The sequence below is a fragment of the Anolis sagrei genome, chromosome 4 (assembly GCF_037176765.1).
Source record: "Anolis sagrei isolate rAnoSag1 chromosome 4, rAnoSag1.mat, whole genome shotgun sequence".
NCBI lineage: Eukaryota > Metazoa > Chordata > Lepidosauria > Squamata > Dactyloidae > Anolis > Anolis sagrei.
This window is the reverse complement of record NC_090024.1, coordinates 30033011-30049889: the sequence shown is the minus strand read 5'-3', so window position 1 is coordinate 30049889 and position 16879 is coordinate 30033011. Positions and strand designations below refer to the sequence as shown.

Here is a 16879-nt window from a genome sequence, read left to right as displayed (position 1 = left end):
ATGCTGTCCTCAAGGAGAATTTATCATAGGGTTTTTCTCTGCAAGATTTGTTCAGAGGGGCTGTGATTGCTTTTACTGAGGCTGAGTGAGCATGACTTGCCCAAGATCACCCAGATCTTATGGCTAGGCAATATGTGGACCTTGTTCTTTTATAGTCCTAATACAACACCCATACCACTACACTACGATCAATAATGGGATTCTGATGAGTGGCACATGGAGAATAGAAAGTGATAGTGCCAAAGCGAATCACAAAAGCCTTCATAACCTTGTCTTCTAGATCATCTTGCCCAGAATTAGTTGAAATGGTTTCCAATTGGCAAGGGTGTCGGTGCTGTATTTTATCACCCTTGCTGGTTAAATTATATTCTGAGCATATCGTATATAAAGCAGAATTAAGACTCAGAGGAAGACAGTATGAAAATTGGAGGAAGGGACATCAACAATTTCAGATATGTAGATTGCACCATCCTGCTTTTGGAATATAGTAAAGATTTGGAACTATTGCCGAAGAAAGCAAAGGGGGGAAAGTGCAAAGGCGGGTTTACAACTGAGCATTAAGAAAACAAAGAAAATGACCACAATTTCATAACTTTAAAATAGATGATGAAGGCATTGAAATAGTTCAAGATTTTCCATACTATGGCTCAGTCATCAATCGGAATAAAGACTGCAGTCAAATAATTAGAAGAAGACTAGGACTTCAAATGGTAGCTAGGAAGTTTTCCCATGCCATTGTATTTTCCATTTCTATGTATGGTTGTGAAAACTGGTTAGGGAGAAAACTGATAGGGAGAAAATGAACCTATTTGGAATGTGGTTCTGGAGAAGAGATCTACAGATACCTTGGGCTTCTAAAAAAACAAATAAATGGGTCTTAATCAGGCCTGAACTCTCCTTAGAAGCCAAAATTGCTAAATAGACGCTGTTGTGTTTTGGCGTATTGTAAAAAGACATGACTCACCAGAAAATACAATAATGCTTGTAGAAGACAGTAGAACAAGAGAAAGTCCACATTTCAGTTGAATAGGTTCAAAGAGGGAAGCCTCAAACCCGAGACAGCAAAACCTCATCAGGGCTGTTGCTGATAGGATGACATGGATGTCTCTCAATTAGGCGGTATTTCCCCTATGCCCCTGTGTGTTTGGGGTGGGTTTCAAGTTGCCTGTCAACTTATGTGACCCCATTAACTTCATAAGATTTCTTGGAAAAGGAATACTCAGAAGTGGTTTTGCCTTATCTTCCCTCTGAATTATAGCCTACAGTGCCTGTTATTCACTGAAGGTCTCCCAGCCAAGTCGTTGCTGCATGCCTTCAGGTACCAGGTCTCATATTACTTCTTGCTGCCCTCGGCTACCACCTACCGGCTAATAAAAGAATAATGAGCCTTCTCATTAAAAAGAAGTGGAAATACTCTCCATAAGGGCTGTGCTGGAGACATTCTGCCTACTTACCCATCCACAGGAAGGAATCAGAGTCTGTTTGAAAATACATTACCATCACGTGCTAGCCAGCATGAGTTTTAAGAAGGCTTTTTCAGTCCAATCACCATCACAAGTCTACCTTGATCACAAGTGTACACAAGAGAAAGCTTTCTCAGAGACTTAAACTCTCTTTCTTGGGAGGTCCAGCTATTTATTTATTTTATTTATTTACAGCATTTTTACCCCGCCTTTATCGACCCCCGAGGGGGGACTGAGAGCAGCTAATACAGGCAGCAATTTGATGTCACGATAAAAAAACATCAGTATAAAACATAAGTACATAAAAGGTTCAAAACAGTAACAATTATAAATCACATAATCACATATCCATTTCCAATTATCATAACAGTTGTCAGGTTCCTCTTTCAAGTAGCAGGATGAGATATGTCTGTTTAGTTAGGCCTTTGACTTTCAATTATAAAGCAACAGTGTGTTGGAAAGTGGTGTCCTGTGTTTTTATTTGAATCTTTAAAAAGCTAGCATGGTATAATAATTTTAAGCATTGGACTATGGAAACACCATTGGGTCATCTTGAGTAGGTTACACACTGCCACCGAAGAAGGCAAAGACAAACCTCTGAACAAATTTTGCTCCAAAAATCCCATGACAGATTCACCTTTGGGTCTTCATAAGTCAGAAGGCATACAATAACAATAATCCATTTAGTTAAACAAGTTTAAATCTGTTTTTACCATGTCTCTTTTAACAGAGCTGTGATTTAATTGTTATTATCTTTATTTATACCCTGCCTTTCTCCCCATGGAGACTCAAGGCGGCTATTAGCCCACACTAGGCAAGTTTAAAAGGTGCAATACAAAAGTTAAAAAGCAATTCAATAGTAGCACTGTGGTGAAAACAATATTAAAATACAATAGATATACTAAAATGGCATTTAAAAATCATATTCCCCTTAATCTCACCCACAGCACCCCCTGAATTAAAAACCACAGAATTCCCAACTAGATCTTGTTTTCATTTTATTTTTGTGAAACATATTTTAATGGAAGTTTCTTTTTGTATTTTGTAAGTTGCTTTGGAAACCATGCTCGGAGAAAGACATGGTAGAAATTAATAAGTAAATTTAAAAAACCAGGAGTTCGGTAGGGCTCATGGAGTCCATAAAACACCAGTCATAGAATTATTAAATTGGAAGATTTTACAAGGGTGGTCCCAGTGTATCCGTGTCAAACTAAACAGCTAATGCAATCCTGAAAGATGCCCACCCAACCTCTGTTTAAAAACCTCCAAAGGAGGAGAGTCCACCCACGCCCCCCGTTGAATGGCCATTGCAGTAAATAATTCCTTCCCAATGTTTATTGGAATCTCTTGTCATTTGAATCCAGTGGTTCACATTCTAATCTCTGGATCAGCAGAAAACAAGCTTATTCTATCAGTCTTAAGTCAGGAGAGAATGCCTGTAGAACATGGCCATATAACCTGAAAAAAACCTACAACAACCCTCTGAAATGATTTCCAGTTTTCAAGCACTACTTCAGTGAATTGAGACAAAGAAAGTGTGTTTTTTCCCTTCTCCCACCTTTTTTTTTGGGGAGGGGGGCGGGGGTAAAGCTGTTTCTCTTGAAGATATAAAGCCTGATAGGTATGGTGGCTGGTGGGGTTGATGGGAGTTGTAGTCCAATATTTCTTGAGTCACCAGCCTAAGGAAGGCTGCTTTCAAGATGAGTGTGCTTGCCTAGAGAATCTGGCCTAGTTTCTTTCCTTGGTGAGACAAATCTTCAAAGAGATTTCTATTGAATTGTTGTTATATGCTAGATAATTGCCTTGTGGTGGCGGTTTATTGTATGCCCTCTCAGAGATAACTATCACTTGTGTGCCTATGTGCCTTCAAGTTGCCTGGTGGCTTCTGGCAACCCCATGAATCTCATAGGTTTCCATAAACAAGGAATACATAGAAGTGGTTTTGCCAGTTCCTTCCTCTGAAATACAGCACCTGGCTGGTATTCACTGCCAGTCTTTCATTCAAGTACTAACCTATGCTGGCAATCTTAGCATCCAAGATTGCCCAATCAGTGATTTAGAGATCAGCAACTAGCCTTGTGTTCCTTGCAGGAAAGTATGTTGCTGCTTTAACATGTACATATTTAATGAGTTTTAATTGTTGAATTTATGCTCTCCTTTCACCCGCAAAGACCTTATTATTCAAACAAAATATTACTGATAAGGTGTTTGCATGAAGTCCAACAGATAGTACCTGGAAAATTAGAGGCATTAGAAACCAGTGGTTGCAAAAGAAAATGTAATATGCTAAGCTGAATTAGCAGTTTCGAGGAACGTTTAAAGAAATATTTCTACTCCTCTCTACCAAGGAAATGCATTATCCAGAAAGAAACATAAGGAAATTCTTGTCAGTATAAAATGGTTTGTGACCTGACTTTTATGATTTAATAAAAACATATTTGATATTCCACTTGGCTTCTCAAGGTACCAGCTTTCCTTCTAGGCTTAAATGTTATTGTTTTTGGGTTGTTGTAGGTTTTATTGTTTTTGTTTCTGTGTTTAAATAACATGCGATAAAACAAGATATGTTTTAATGAGCCTAATAGGCTCCATCTTGACAAAGGCTGAGATCACCTCATAGTCTTATTATGTAGCACATTCTGTCATTTGTGTTATTCTAGAAATGCTGCAACTGCAGTATTATGTGTCCAGGGCCAACAACCAGAGGTTAAGGATACATATAGTGGCAGATCCCCGAGAACATCCTCTTAAGCCAGGTTTAGTACAGCAGGGCCGGACTTTAGCACAGCAGGTTAATCACCATGCTGCAATAAATCTTGCCAACCAGAAGGTTTGATGCCTGGGTCAGGGTGAGTGCCTGACCTTCCAACCCAGCTTCTGCCAACCTAGCAATTCGAAAACAAATATATGGGTAGATAAATAGGAACTGCATTAAAGCAGAGAGGTATTTTATTTATTAATTTATTACAGTATTTATATACCGCTTTTCTCACCCCTAGGGGGACTCAAAGCGGTTTACACATAGATAATGGCAAAAATTCAATGCCTTACAACTACAATAGTAAACCCAGACATTAGACAGAAATCATATTAAAAACAGGGCATCACATTAGGCAGGGCGTTAGATCAGAAAAAGGAGGAAATTTATGAACAAAGAAAAATGCTCTTTGGCAAGGAGATGGAGTGACAGCACTCCCCTGTGGCTGGAACTGGGCACAGCCTCCAAAGATGCCGAAAGATGGGAATGCCTAAATACATACCTCTATCTGTTGTCTGTTTTCTTCTCATTGTACAACTGGCATTGAATGTTTGCTGTATATGTGTTTTGTGATCCGTTCTGAGTCTCCTTCAAGGTGAGAAGGGCAGAACATAAATACTGCAAATAAATAACTATTAAGCTACAAATACACTGTTACTTTCTAGACTTCAACTAAGGTCTAACATTTAAGTACTAGATATTGCTTTTGTGCACGCCATTGCTGTCTGTGTAACTCTGAAGTTCTATAACATGAAGATGCTTAGAATAAACTTCTATCTATCTCAATCAGTCTGTGAGTAGGTTGGGCTGAAAGTAGTGCAGGGACTTGATAGAGCCTTTGGCCAAAGTTATTGTTTGAGGTCTGTTTTCCATCATGCTCAGTTTTAGGACTCATTTCAGTTCTGTGTCTCACTTGGGATACAGCTGATATATCAGTCCTACCAAACAGTAGTGCCCTTGTACAGCTACTATACAGTTTTATACCAGTTCACCAAAATCAATCTTTGATCCCTACAAAATACCTTCAGAAGACCCACTTTGTATTGATTCCTTTCTAAGAGGACACAGCATAAACTATGCACTAAGAAATTTAATGTCAGCTATGTTGTGACTATGTTAACTAGTCATGACATTAACAGAGATTGATAACTTAGACCTTTCAGTTTCCTTTGTGTATGAAATAATGTGCCTGTTCTGCTTAGTGACTGTCCTATTTAGCCTCTGCTTACTGTTTCCGTGGAAATTGCCAGATTGTGACAGAGCTACAAAGTCATGATGTCATAAAACAGCATGCCAGAAAAGAGGTAATAACACCAGGAGCTTACTCAGTCATGAAAACTTCTGGCCAGGGCTTGCCAGAGCAATTTTTTTCCTGACGAGTGCCCTTTTCTCAAAGGCTGTACTCGTACGCTAATATGGTTTAGTGCTTTCCAATGGCGACCCTTTGTCATGCTTTGGAAGCTGTGAGGCGAGATTTAAGGCGAACAGATAGAGAAATAAAGAGGCGCATGAAACTGATAGATATGCACTGCTGCCATCGATGCTGTGATACAAACGCCCGCTGCCTCTGCGATATAAATCTCCATCCACATTGTTGCTGTCTTCTCCATCCATACCCGCACTGCCTTTGTGACATACTATGCTGTCGCCCCTGCCGACCCATCTGCCTCACTTCTTTGGAGCGCAAGGCAATTAGGGCTAAAATAGAAGCCGAGCAAGAACTGGCCAGGTAAGCGCCTGTTCGTCACTTGCATCATTAATTGGGCTATATCATTAAGCCAGTAAAAGGAAAGGATGCTTTTGCTCCTTGACACAGCAAATATAAGTTATCTTAATTGACAAAGTGTATTATGACAGGAAATGTTCTTTTCTGATGTCCTGGAGTAGTGAAGAAGTCTCAAAAATCTCTCCATTTCTTCTTCATCTCCAGGCCCATTTCAACTGACTGGTGTGCTGTTCCTAAAACAAATGTAGTTGTGGATGAGCTAGTGTGGAGCTTATTTTCTCTCTTGTGGTTATGTGGTTTGCTTTCTCCTTATTCAGAAGCCATGCTTGTCCTTGCACACTAAAACTGTGGTAGCAAACCCATGGTATGCTAGTTACTGCTGGACTACAATTCCCATAATTCTGACTGGATTGTGGGAGCTTGACTTGTATTACCGCTGCTCTAAAAGAAGACCAGCATGAGAAAATTTTGATTTTCTTTTCCTTAGTCTTTGACACAGCTCAAAGATACTATAGGATTTCAACTTGTGTAATTTTTACTATTGGTGGGATGTGAGAGATATTAGTATATGCCACAAACAGCGTAATTAATTAGTCTATTTAAAAAGAAGATGAGCAACAACCAATTCCACACCATCCTCTCTCTCACACAGAGTAAGTGGTAGAAAATGTAACCAAAATTATTTATTTTTAGAAAATTCCTATATAGAGTGTGTCAATCGCTAAACTTCCTGGAGGTGCTTTGATAACACCCTTTGCTTACATTCTGTGCTTAGTTTAGGAAATGTTGCCATTTTATTTTCTATTAAATGGGCAGTTTATTTTTTCCTGGCATTCCATTTCATCTTTCTTGCATTCTTCTGTTCCAATACAACTTGGAGAAAAAGGAGCTGGAAATAAGGTTGGCACCTTTTCAGTTAGCAGCCTTTGCTTTGCCATCTGAGATACAGTGAGTAGCTATAGAAAAAGATCTTCTGGGTGGCATCTTGATTTTAGAAGGCTCTCCCTATGAAAGTCTACCAGGTGCCCACCTTGATGATGTTGAGGACTCTTCCAGATTGGTTTAAAGAAGCACAAGTTCTCATGATATAGCTCCTTGTGTTTTCCAGTTGTCAATTCCATATGTACGCATTCCATTCTTTTGGGTGGCTGTTTCGAACAATTTCTTGGCCATGTACTGTTTGTGTGCACGTTCCTTCAAGTCACCTGTTGACTTGTGTAACGCCAACTATTTCATAGGGTTTCCTTTGGCAGGGAACATCCAGATGCAGTTTTGAAATCATTTCCTCTAGAAAATACCCTGCAGCACCTAGACAATTTGATTTTTTTTCTATCTCGCCTTTTCCCTAATACTCAGCTAAAGGTGATTTTGAACTAATTGATCTTTCAAAAACATAAACAAACTATCAACCTCCTGTTAATTCAATCAGTCTATTCTATTCTGGACGAAAATGGATTTAAGCCAACACACCTACTTTTCCAATATCAGGTGTCATCCTCTTGATGAGTTATGGTAACATACATTCAGCATACTCTACTGAAACCCGCTTTTGTCATCACAGAAGTTGGAATTCTTTACCAACCATGCAATGACCCAAATCCTTCCCCTGTCCCAAACTCACCATTTAAGTAACATACCACCTCAACACAGCTGTTTCTGAGAGCTCTGCAGAAAGGCATCAAACTATTTTCCTGTAGCTCAGTGGTTCCCAACCTGTGGGCCTCCAGATGTTTTGGCCTTCAGCTCCCAGAAATCCTAATAGCTGGCAAATTGGCTGGGATTTCTGGGAGTTGTAAGTCAAAACACCTGGGGACCCCACAGGTTGACATACTACAAAAACATAATCTGTCAGGATCTCCCCAGGGGGGTCTCTGTGTATATATGTTCCAACACATTTGGTTATCTGGACACATATTTGCTGATCCCACCATTCACCAACTACATGGAAATTGCTATTTTGAAGGGAGACTGCATGACTGAAAAAGGATGTTTGGGGGGGGGGTATAGGAGAGATTAAGCTACGTGTCAGAGGTATCCCTCTCAAAGCAAGATTTTAGCCATATAATTCAGGGAGAAGATATATAATGTTAACATATGATCCAGCTTTCAAATTCATTTAAATAAGTGATTAAGAAATAGGAGAATAAAGGTGTAGCTTCATTTTTTGCTTTTCTGATGGAAATGTATGATTATAGTTTCATAAAAGTTGAAAGGACTCTCAAGGGCTGCTTAGTCCAATCCTTTGCCAGTACAGAAACTCATAGTCAAAACATTCCCAAGAGCTGAGTATCCAACCTCTGCTCAAAGGCTTCCAAAGAAGGAGTTCTTCTCCAAGGCAGTCTATGTCTCAGCTGAACAGCTGTCAAAGCTGTTTTGTCACATATCATTTGTTTGTGTCCAAATGCACTCAGTAAAAATAAGCACTAAGGAAAGAGAAGAAACATTTGGAAGACATTAGGATAGGTTAGAGCTTTTGAACTTTCTTCTTCGAAGACACACCATTTGTAATCTCTGTATAGTGCTACCATATTTTTTGTTTTTGTTTTTAAAGTAATGCACCATGTAAAATTAATACGAAAACGACTATGTTTCTCTTTCCTTCTGTTCTCTAACCAAGAGCCTGTATGCCTTGCTTAAAGGTGGAGAGAATGCAAATAATAGATTGCCGAGCTTCAAGACAATACATGTAATCTTTCTCCTCTGTTCTTAATCCTCATAACAACTTTTGAGGTAGATCAGGCTGAGAGAGAAAGGTTCCACTTCATCTTCATGCAGCTGTTTCTTGAATGAATTTGTCACCTTTTCATCTCTTTTATATGGTTCTTCTGTGTATTCTTTCTGTTGTTTTCTAATGTCTACCCGGTTATGCAATGTGCTCCCTTGCTGGTTATAGAACATCCCCAAATTCTCCTTTGGTTTCTTGAATCTTATAAAAGGAGCACCTGGTTAAACCACATGGCTATGCTTTAATTTAGGTTCCTTTTTGAGGGGAAATTCCTGATTACCTTCTCCCCACTTAAAACCATATAGAGAACCTAAATTCAAGGAAAGGCATAATGGAAGAAGGGAATGCTTGAATATTGTAACTTACACCAATGGGTATTTTGTAGGAAGGATCTTTCTGGAGGCTTCCATCTTTTGCAATAACCTGAGAAGATACCTGTTTCCACAAGATGGGGTGAGCTCCCATCTGTCAGCTCCAGTTTCTGATGTGGGGACGTCAGAGAAGTCTCCCACAGGTGTCCCCTGGGTAACAGACGGCCAGTTCTGTCACACCAGAAGCAACTTGCAGTTTCTCAAGTGGCTTCTGACACGATAAAAAAAAACCCTGCTTCTTTTTTCCATCTTTGGCAAAGACCTGAAATATGCCTCCTTCTTGCTTCTGAATCACTGCCTTTGCCTTATGCCTTTCAAGCAAAAATCACTAAAACCTAGAACTCTGGGTTTGGTCAAAGTCACATTCCTTACGTCTCCTCCGGATTCGGATATCTTATCCAGAGAACCCCATTAATGTATTCTCTTTCTCTGGTTCAGAGCTCACTGGTTTGCCTGTCTTCATCTTGCACGCTGCTCAACCACAAGTACAATGCTCTCCAGGGAACTTTAATGAGACATAGAAGAAGCAACTCTATGAAATAAATTTTTGGGGGGAAGTATTTTCCCCACATGTTGACAGTCCCCTCTTACTGTGTGTATATGTATGCATATAGCTTAAGGCAAGTACTACACTACCTCTACTTTTCAAAATATTTATTTGTTTTATATCTCACTTTTCTCCCAACATGAGATCCGAGGCAGTGTAAAACAATTTAAAAGCAAAATACAATGTTTAAATTGTTAATGTGCTAATTTAAAATGAAATTAAAGTAAAAGAAATAAAAACACAAGTTGAAAATACCATTGGAAAAAAACTTTAAAACACAACCTTTTCCCCACCCTCCTCTTACCAATTTCTGAACCTCAAATTTCTCAGCCCTATATCTTTTCAGCTTTGCAAGTTTGCTCATCACTTCTCCATCTCTACCTGCACTCTATTAACTAATTGTTGCTTTATCTATATTGTTTGCTACTAATGAATCTCTACCATGATATGTTCTTGTTGTTATGTACCTTCAAATCATTTCTGGCTAATGGTAATTCCAAAGTGAATATATCATGGGGTTTTCTTAGCAATATTTGTTCAGAAGCCTTTGCTTTCCTCTTGAGGCTGAGAGAGTGTGGCTTATCCAAGGTCATCCACTGGGTTTGTGAGGTTCAGTAGGAATTTGAACCCTGGTCTTCAGAGTTGTAATCTAATGCTCAACCATTTCACAGATGCAGTTTCAGGACCTCATCAGACACCTCTCCCCCTTTGTGGCACCTCACGTGCCCTCACTCCTCCCCCTCCCCTCCGCCCCCAATCAGATGGGGGCAACGGGACAAGGCAGATTGGGGCCCTATTCCCATCAGATGGGGAAAAGGGCAGCAATGCATATTTTCATATTGCCCTTTCCTTCATCAGATGGGGAAAAATGTGTGGGACCGAGAGGAAAGCCTCCCCTGAAGAACGCAGTATCTGGGCAGGTTCATATGAGGAGAGGCATTTGGTCAGGTAGTCTGGATCCAAACCATTTAGGGTTTTAAAGGTAATGACCAGCATTTTCAATTTCACCTGGTAGTAAATTGGAAGCCACTGGAGCCTGCTGTAACATGGAGGTTGTTCTCTCCCTGTACAGTGCTCCTGTTAGTAACCTGGCTGCTGACTTCTGAACCAGCAGAAGCTTCCAAGCATTCTTTAAAGGCAGCCCCACGTAGAGTGCGTTGCAGTAGTGCAGTCGAGATGTAACTAAGGCATGTACTACCATGGCCAGATCTAGAATCCCAAGGTATGGGTGCAGCTGGAACACAAATTTTAATAGTACAGGTACCAAACTCTGACTCGAAAGGTCCAAGACTACATTTGTTGCTGATGTCAGACATTAGAGTTGGTATACAGGCAGTCCCCAAGTTACGAACAAGATGGGTTCTGCAGTTTTGTTCTTACATTGAATTTGTTTTTCAGTCAGAACAGGTACATTTCCTAAGGACCCCATTACACAGAGCATTTCCCTGTCGTAGGACACTTCATCTCCATTTCAAGGACAAAGAGGCACGGAGCTCATCACATTACAATTGCCTACTTCCAGCCGTCATCCGCTGCCCTTCATCCTTGAAATTGAGATGAAGCATTCTGAAAGGAGGGAGTTCAGAACACAGGCAAGTGTCATGTTCTGAGGCCCTGGTGCACTCCAGAATCATCGCTAATGCCAAAAAACATGTGATGGTATCTGACAGATTTTCCCATTTCAGTGACATGGAGGAATGGCCGTTTCTCACCACTTTGATTCAACTGCATTTTCTCCTTAATAGCAATCTAGGCTCAAAATTGTGCTCTTGTTAGCTTTTCAACATAACACTGATCTATTAGAGGGAAGGAAAACCTAGCAGGAGGGGATCATGGCAAAATGGTTTGTAATTACATTGGTCTAATGAAGAGAAGCACAGTCTTGCAAGATGGGATGAATCCAAAGGGTTTAAAATTATACTGGTCTAATGAAGGGAAGGGAAGCATGGGGAAGACTTATCATGGCAAAGGGGATGAGGTTTGTAGTAATCTTGGCTTTCAATACTGACGTTTTCCTTGAGGATTCTCCATGTGATGGTGCAAACACGGGCAACAATGAGGGGAATGCTGGGGGGAAATTGAAGAGGGAAACAGATGTGATAGAAAGACAGAACTTGAAACAGGACTATTGGGGATTGAAAAGTATGATTCCCTTCGCTAGACAGATGGTCCTCCATGCTTCTCAAGGTCCATGTGATATCATAAGTGTAACTCCAGCCAAATATACATATATTTTAGCTTTGGATAGCAAAGGGAAGGGTTAACATTCCTGTGGTGTTCATTTTGTTGTCTGTAATGGGCTAATGATGAGCAGGGGCATACTATTTGGAATAATTAATATTGCAGTGAAATTCTACCCCTCGAAAAAAAATAACCTAAGTTCACAAAGGATTTGAATCCCTGCTCATTCATGGAAATGCCACTAGCTGATCTTCTGTTAAACTCTTTCCCAGCCTTAGAGGAAAAGACAAACCTCCTCTGAACAAATATTGTAAAGAAAATCCTGTGAGGTTCATTTCCATACAGTTATGTTTTAAGTGTATTTAAACCATTTTAAATCATGTCCCTTTTAAACAAAATTGTAATTTAATTGTGTGTGGGGTTTTTTTAATTTGTAAAACACAATTCTGATTTTTCTTTTGTATTTTGTAAGCTACTTTCGATATTAGGCTGAGAGAAAGGCAGGGTAGAAATGAATAAATAAACAGAGTCCGTGCAACACTAAATCATAAATTTGGAAGGTTCTGCAAGGGCTGTCTAGTCCATCTCAGTTCACATCAGACATCATCACATGAGGGTTGAGGTGCACATTAGAAGCTCCCTAAAAACGAATCAAAACACTCCCCGTTCCATAACATCATTGCCCCGTGGTACAATGGGTTAAACTCTTGTGCTGGCAGGACTGCTGACTGACAGGTCAGTGGTCCGAATCCGGGGAGAGTGGGTTGAGTTCCCTCTGTCAGCTCCAGCTCCCCATTCGGGTACATGAGAGAAGCCTCCCACAAGGATGGTAAAACTTCCGGGTGTCCACTGGGCAACGTCCTTGCTGACTATCAGCCCTCTCACAATATAAGCAACTTGCAGTTTCTCAAGTCACTCCTGACATGGAAAAAAAAATCAAACTCATCTCAAACCAGTTTGCAAGCAGAGTATAAGTAATGTTTGGGGTGGTATAAGTAATGTTTATTATAATAAAAATGTACTACAAACACATTTGCTGGCAACTACAATCAAATGAGACATAGTTTTGCAATATTTACAATGCTTGCAACATTTACATTTTCTAAACCATTACAATTACAGAACCAGTTGCGATATTTCTTCTTTGGTTTCAATTACAAATACAGTTATAGTTACAAATACAATTGCAAATTCATATATATATATATATATAGTATTAATTACATATATGTAAAAAAATATAGAACACTTCACAAATGTACGGGTCATCCTTGCGCAGGGGCCATGCTAATCTTTTCTGTATTGTTCCAATGTTAGTATATATGCTGATAAAGCCAGCACAATTCAACAGATGTGGGACTCCTGTGTTTAGACTGCTGAAAGCACCTTGTAACTATGTTGAGGTAGTGCAATAAGTCACTTTCCACTCTCCAGTTATGACACTCTTTTGTTTCTATGCTTCTTTTTGTCTTTTTCCTCTTTCTTGTGCTGCCTTTATTGTTCCATGTGCCTCTCGTCTGGCGTGATGCCATCTCTGTGTGCCTCTGTGTTCTGTCTTTGGTCTCTCTGTGTGTCCGCTCTCTTTCTCTTTCACTCTGCAGCTTCCTTTCAAAACCATGTCTCTGCATCACAAAGCTGCAAACTGCAGACTTCCTTTTCCTACTTCTCCCTCCCTCTCTTCTGTGCTTTGCACATAATGCTCATCCACAGCAGCATCTGCCTGTCATGGAGCAAAAAGTTTGGATGAGGCCACAATATAGCAGAATATAGCAAGGAAAATGTCACACACACATATATTGTTCCCCTCCTCCTCAAGGTAGAGTAATATTACATTTTGTTTGGGAAAAAGTACCTTGCATTCTTCTTCCCCCCTCAAACATATAATTCAAAATAAAATTACTGTAATCTGTTCATTCTGGTCTATGCTTATTCTGGCATCCTTTTTTCTTACAGATTTTTCTTTAACTTGAGGTTGGGATGTTGACGTTGTTTTAAACCAACAAAATGTTCTTCCCAAGCAGTTGGATATTTTTGTTCAAAGTGGAATGGCTATATTGAGTTCAAGGTTGGAGAAGCTGAGTTGTATATACAGTGCCATTCTTATACACAGGTGTACATTTCACATAGATGCTCATACACATTGCACATGGATGCACATGAGCATTTAGATATACATTCAATTCTGCATTTTTTGGTTCAATTTCTCATTGAATCCACATGTCTTTGTGTGGAGATTTATACTAATCTGCCCTGATACAGAGTTTCAGCTGCTGTGTTTTGTTTTATGTGTTTCTGTGCATTAATTCTTGGTATTTTATATGCACTTTGTTGTTAGGTGCCTTGTCAAGTACTTTTAATGGAAATGGTTGAGGACCCCCAAAGACAGATGCTTTCACAGGCAGTCCCTCGACGGATTCCGATCACAGTTATTCCTAATTATTGTTCTGTTGATGGTAGAAATAGCTCAGGGTTCTTACAGACAACACCAAAATCTATGCCAAAGCAGGTTTTAAAAACCCTCTTTGGCATAGATTCCCATCTCCACTCCCCCCCCCCCAAAAAAAACCAAGATTTTCTGGGTGGGAGTGGCTGGCTACATGCCAACATGATTAAAATTGGGATGGCATATAGCCACCCTGAAGCTCCCCAATTTCCCCCTAAAAATTAAGTAAAACTTACTTGGCCCCCATAAGTTTCCTCCTCGCCCTCCCCACATCTCCTGGTGCGTCATTTCCTCATGCCAGGAGGGCACAAGGAAAAAGGTTAGGGCAGTCAGATAGGTTTTACTGTATTTTTAGGGGAAAATTCTGGGTTTGGGGGGAGAGGTTGGGTTGCCTCTCAGTCTTTCAGGCTCCAGGAGCCCAAAACACTGAGATGGCTATGTGAGTTGGGTCCAGGAATCGCGCGGCGCCATCCCATTACCAAGGCGCACACCTGATAAGATCTGGATCTTATCTAGATCTTACCAGGTATAAGCCTTGGCAATGGGATGGCGCCACACGATTCCTGGACCCAACTCACATAGCCATCTCAGTTTTTTGGGCTGCTGGAGCCTGAAAGATCCAGATCTTGCCAGGTATTTTATGAATTCAGAAAAAAACTTAATTAATTTGTTTTTACTGGAGACATCATTTGGATGCCTTCGATAACTCACACAGGTCCAGGGATATAGGCCTGTCTGGGTCGACCCTCACTGTTTCCCAAACTCTGATTTTCCAGGGGATGTGGATTTGAGCTCCCAGAATCCCTGATCAATGGCCAAGGCAGCTGAAGTTTCTGGGAGCTGAAATCCAGAAACCTCACAAGAAGTTGAGAATTACTGCAATAGCCACTTTGGATGGTGTTACACTACCACCTAATCCAGTTTCTGAATCTAGATTATCTGCTTTGAACTGGATGATATGAGTCTACACTGCCATATAATTCAGTTCAAAGCAGATAATCTGGATTCAGAAACCAGATTACATGACAGTGTAGATGGGGCCTTTGTCACTTACTGACCAACCTTCTAGTTAGGCTGGGTGGAGATTAAATAGTATGAATTACTGAATAAAAGCAACTTGCCTTCACAGTTCAGCATAGCATCATGTCATTTACAAACTCATCACACATGCAAAATTGCCCGTCCTACTTAAATTCGACCTCACTCCAGGCACAAAGACCACTGGATCCCATCACATGATGTACATCTACATCACGTGGGGTTTTATGCCTGAAGTGAGTTCGAACTGTCGTAAGAGGCAGCACTGGGAACACGGGAGGGTTCCTGTGGTCCATAGAGAAGAATGGGGCGGAGAGTCAGCTGGCAACGCTTCCCGCCTTGAGATGAGGTCAACGGCAATGCGGGTGATGTAGGGTGACAGGTTCCCCACACACCCCGGCTAATTTGCCACAATCCATGGTGAATCCCCCTGCAATCGCACAGCTTACTGACCTCAATGTGATGAGGTCCTTAATCATCAGACCTGATTTTCACATTGCATTCTGTAGGTGAGATTCATACTTAAACCTTATACTGGTATCCTCTTTTCTTTTCCAAACATTTCAGGATTCGAAGAAGGGTTACTAAAATGCTGTCAACATGTAATCGCCCAAAGTTGTTAGCTTTAATGGACGTCAAGGGGTTTGATCCGGATGATATCACGGTGAAAATTCAAGATGGGAAGGTTAAAGTTTCGGCAGAACATGAAGAAGAATTCAAGACCTCGCGAGGGAAGGAATACAATTACTCCACAATCACCAAGGAGATTTGCTTGCCGCCAGGGGTGGCTGAGAATGAAATCACGTACACCATTGGGCCCAGCAGCCTTGTGAGGATAGAGTCTCCTGGCTCCGTGCCACCTTGCCTCCTGAGTCTGCTGGATTGTTAGGCTCTGGTAGCCGTTCAGATGAAGGAGGCCACCATCGGTGGATTCCCAAGGCCCCTGCGGCACTTCTTCCAACACTGCCCTTTAGACATGTGTTAGCAACTGTGTTAACCTTCTTCCAACAATGACAATGCTGCATATCTGCTGGTTTGACTGCAATTTATGTATTTATTTTTAGTTGTATCTATTTATTTAGCTAGTTTATTTTTAAGAGAGCTTCCTTATAGCTTATAGCTGCTGCTGGAGCTGTTTAGTGGGTGAGAGGGCATTCTCTTGGGCCGCATGGACTTCCCCAAGCACATTTTGTGCTTTTCACGGCCCTTCCAACACCCCCAAAAGGAGCATTTTGGAGCAAAGAATTCTGTGGGATTTGTGTTTTGGTGGTTGGGGGTCTGGAGGGGAACAGCCCCCTCCAACCTCCTCACCCCCAATAGTTTCTCATCTTTGCTTTGAAATATATTGAGATATTGTTATTCTGAGGCCACAAAAGAAGTAGGTAACCATTATAATAATTGCAATTTTAAAATATTGTTTAAGTTTACCATTTCTCAAAAACTGAGATAGTTACTTTTAAAAAGCAAATATACAAATGCTGTAAGTATCATACAACTAAGAAGCCATGTAGTTGACGAGCAGTCCAGAGATCAAGACTCAGGGTATCAGTCAGGAGCTTGGAGAATAAAAACTAATGAGGTGAGAGAGTGTGAAGAGTAGTCTTGATTCAAGAACAGAACCCTCTTT

At 40.6% G+C, this 16879-nt stretch overlaps 1 protein-coding gene and 1 non-coding gene across 2 annotated transcripts; one reads left to right on the top strand and one right to left on the bottom strand.

The window, feature by feature from the left end:
* Positions 1–5654: 5654 nt before the first annotated feature.
* On the top strand, positions 5655–16164 carry ODF1 (outer dense fiber of sperm tails 1). The gene is made up of 2 exons (XM_060771696.2): positions 5655–5950; positions 15820–16164. Exons 1-2 carry the CDS (start codon positions 5655–5657, stop codon positions 16139–16141), a joined length of 618 nt encoding a protein of 205 aa, XP_060627679.2. The 3' UTR covers positions 16142–16164.
* Positions 13006–13112, bottom strand: LOC132775272 (U6 spliceosomal RNA). The gene has a single exon (XR_009631480.2). It is a non-coding gene; the product is annotated as a U6 spliceosomal RNA (small nuclear RNA).
* Positions 16165–16879: the final 715 nt, after the last annotated feature.

What these genes read in the sequence shown, in the direction of transcription:
- ODF1 (XM_060771696.2), top strand. Translation starts at nt 5,655, where the DNA reads ATGGCGACCCTTTGTCATGCTTTGGAAGCTGTGAGGCGAGATTTAAGG. An exon ending in GCCGAGCAAGAACTGGCCAG is followed by an intron (nt 5,951 to 15,819) that starts GTAAGCGCCTGT and finishes CAAACATTTCAG; the next exon opens with GATTCGAAGAAGGGTTACTA.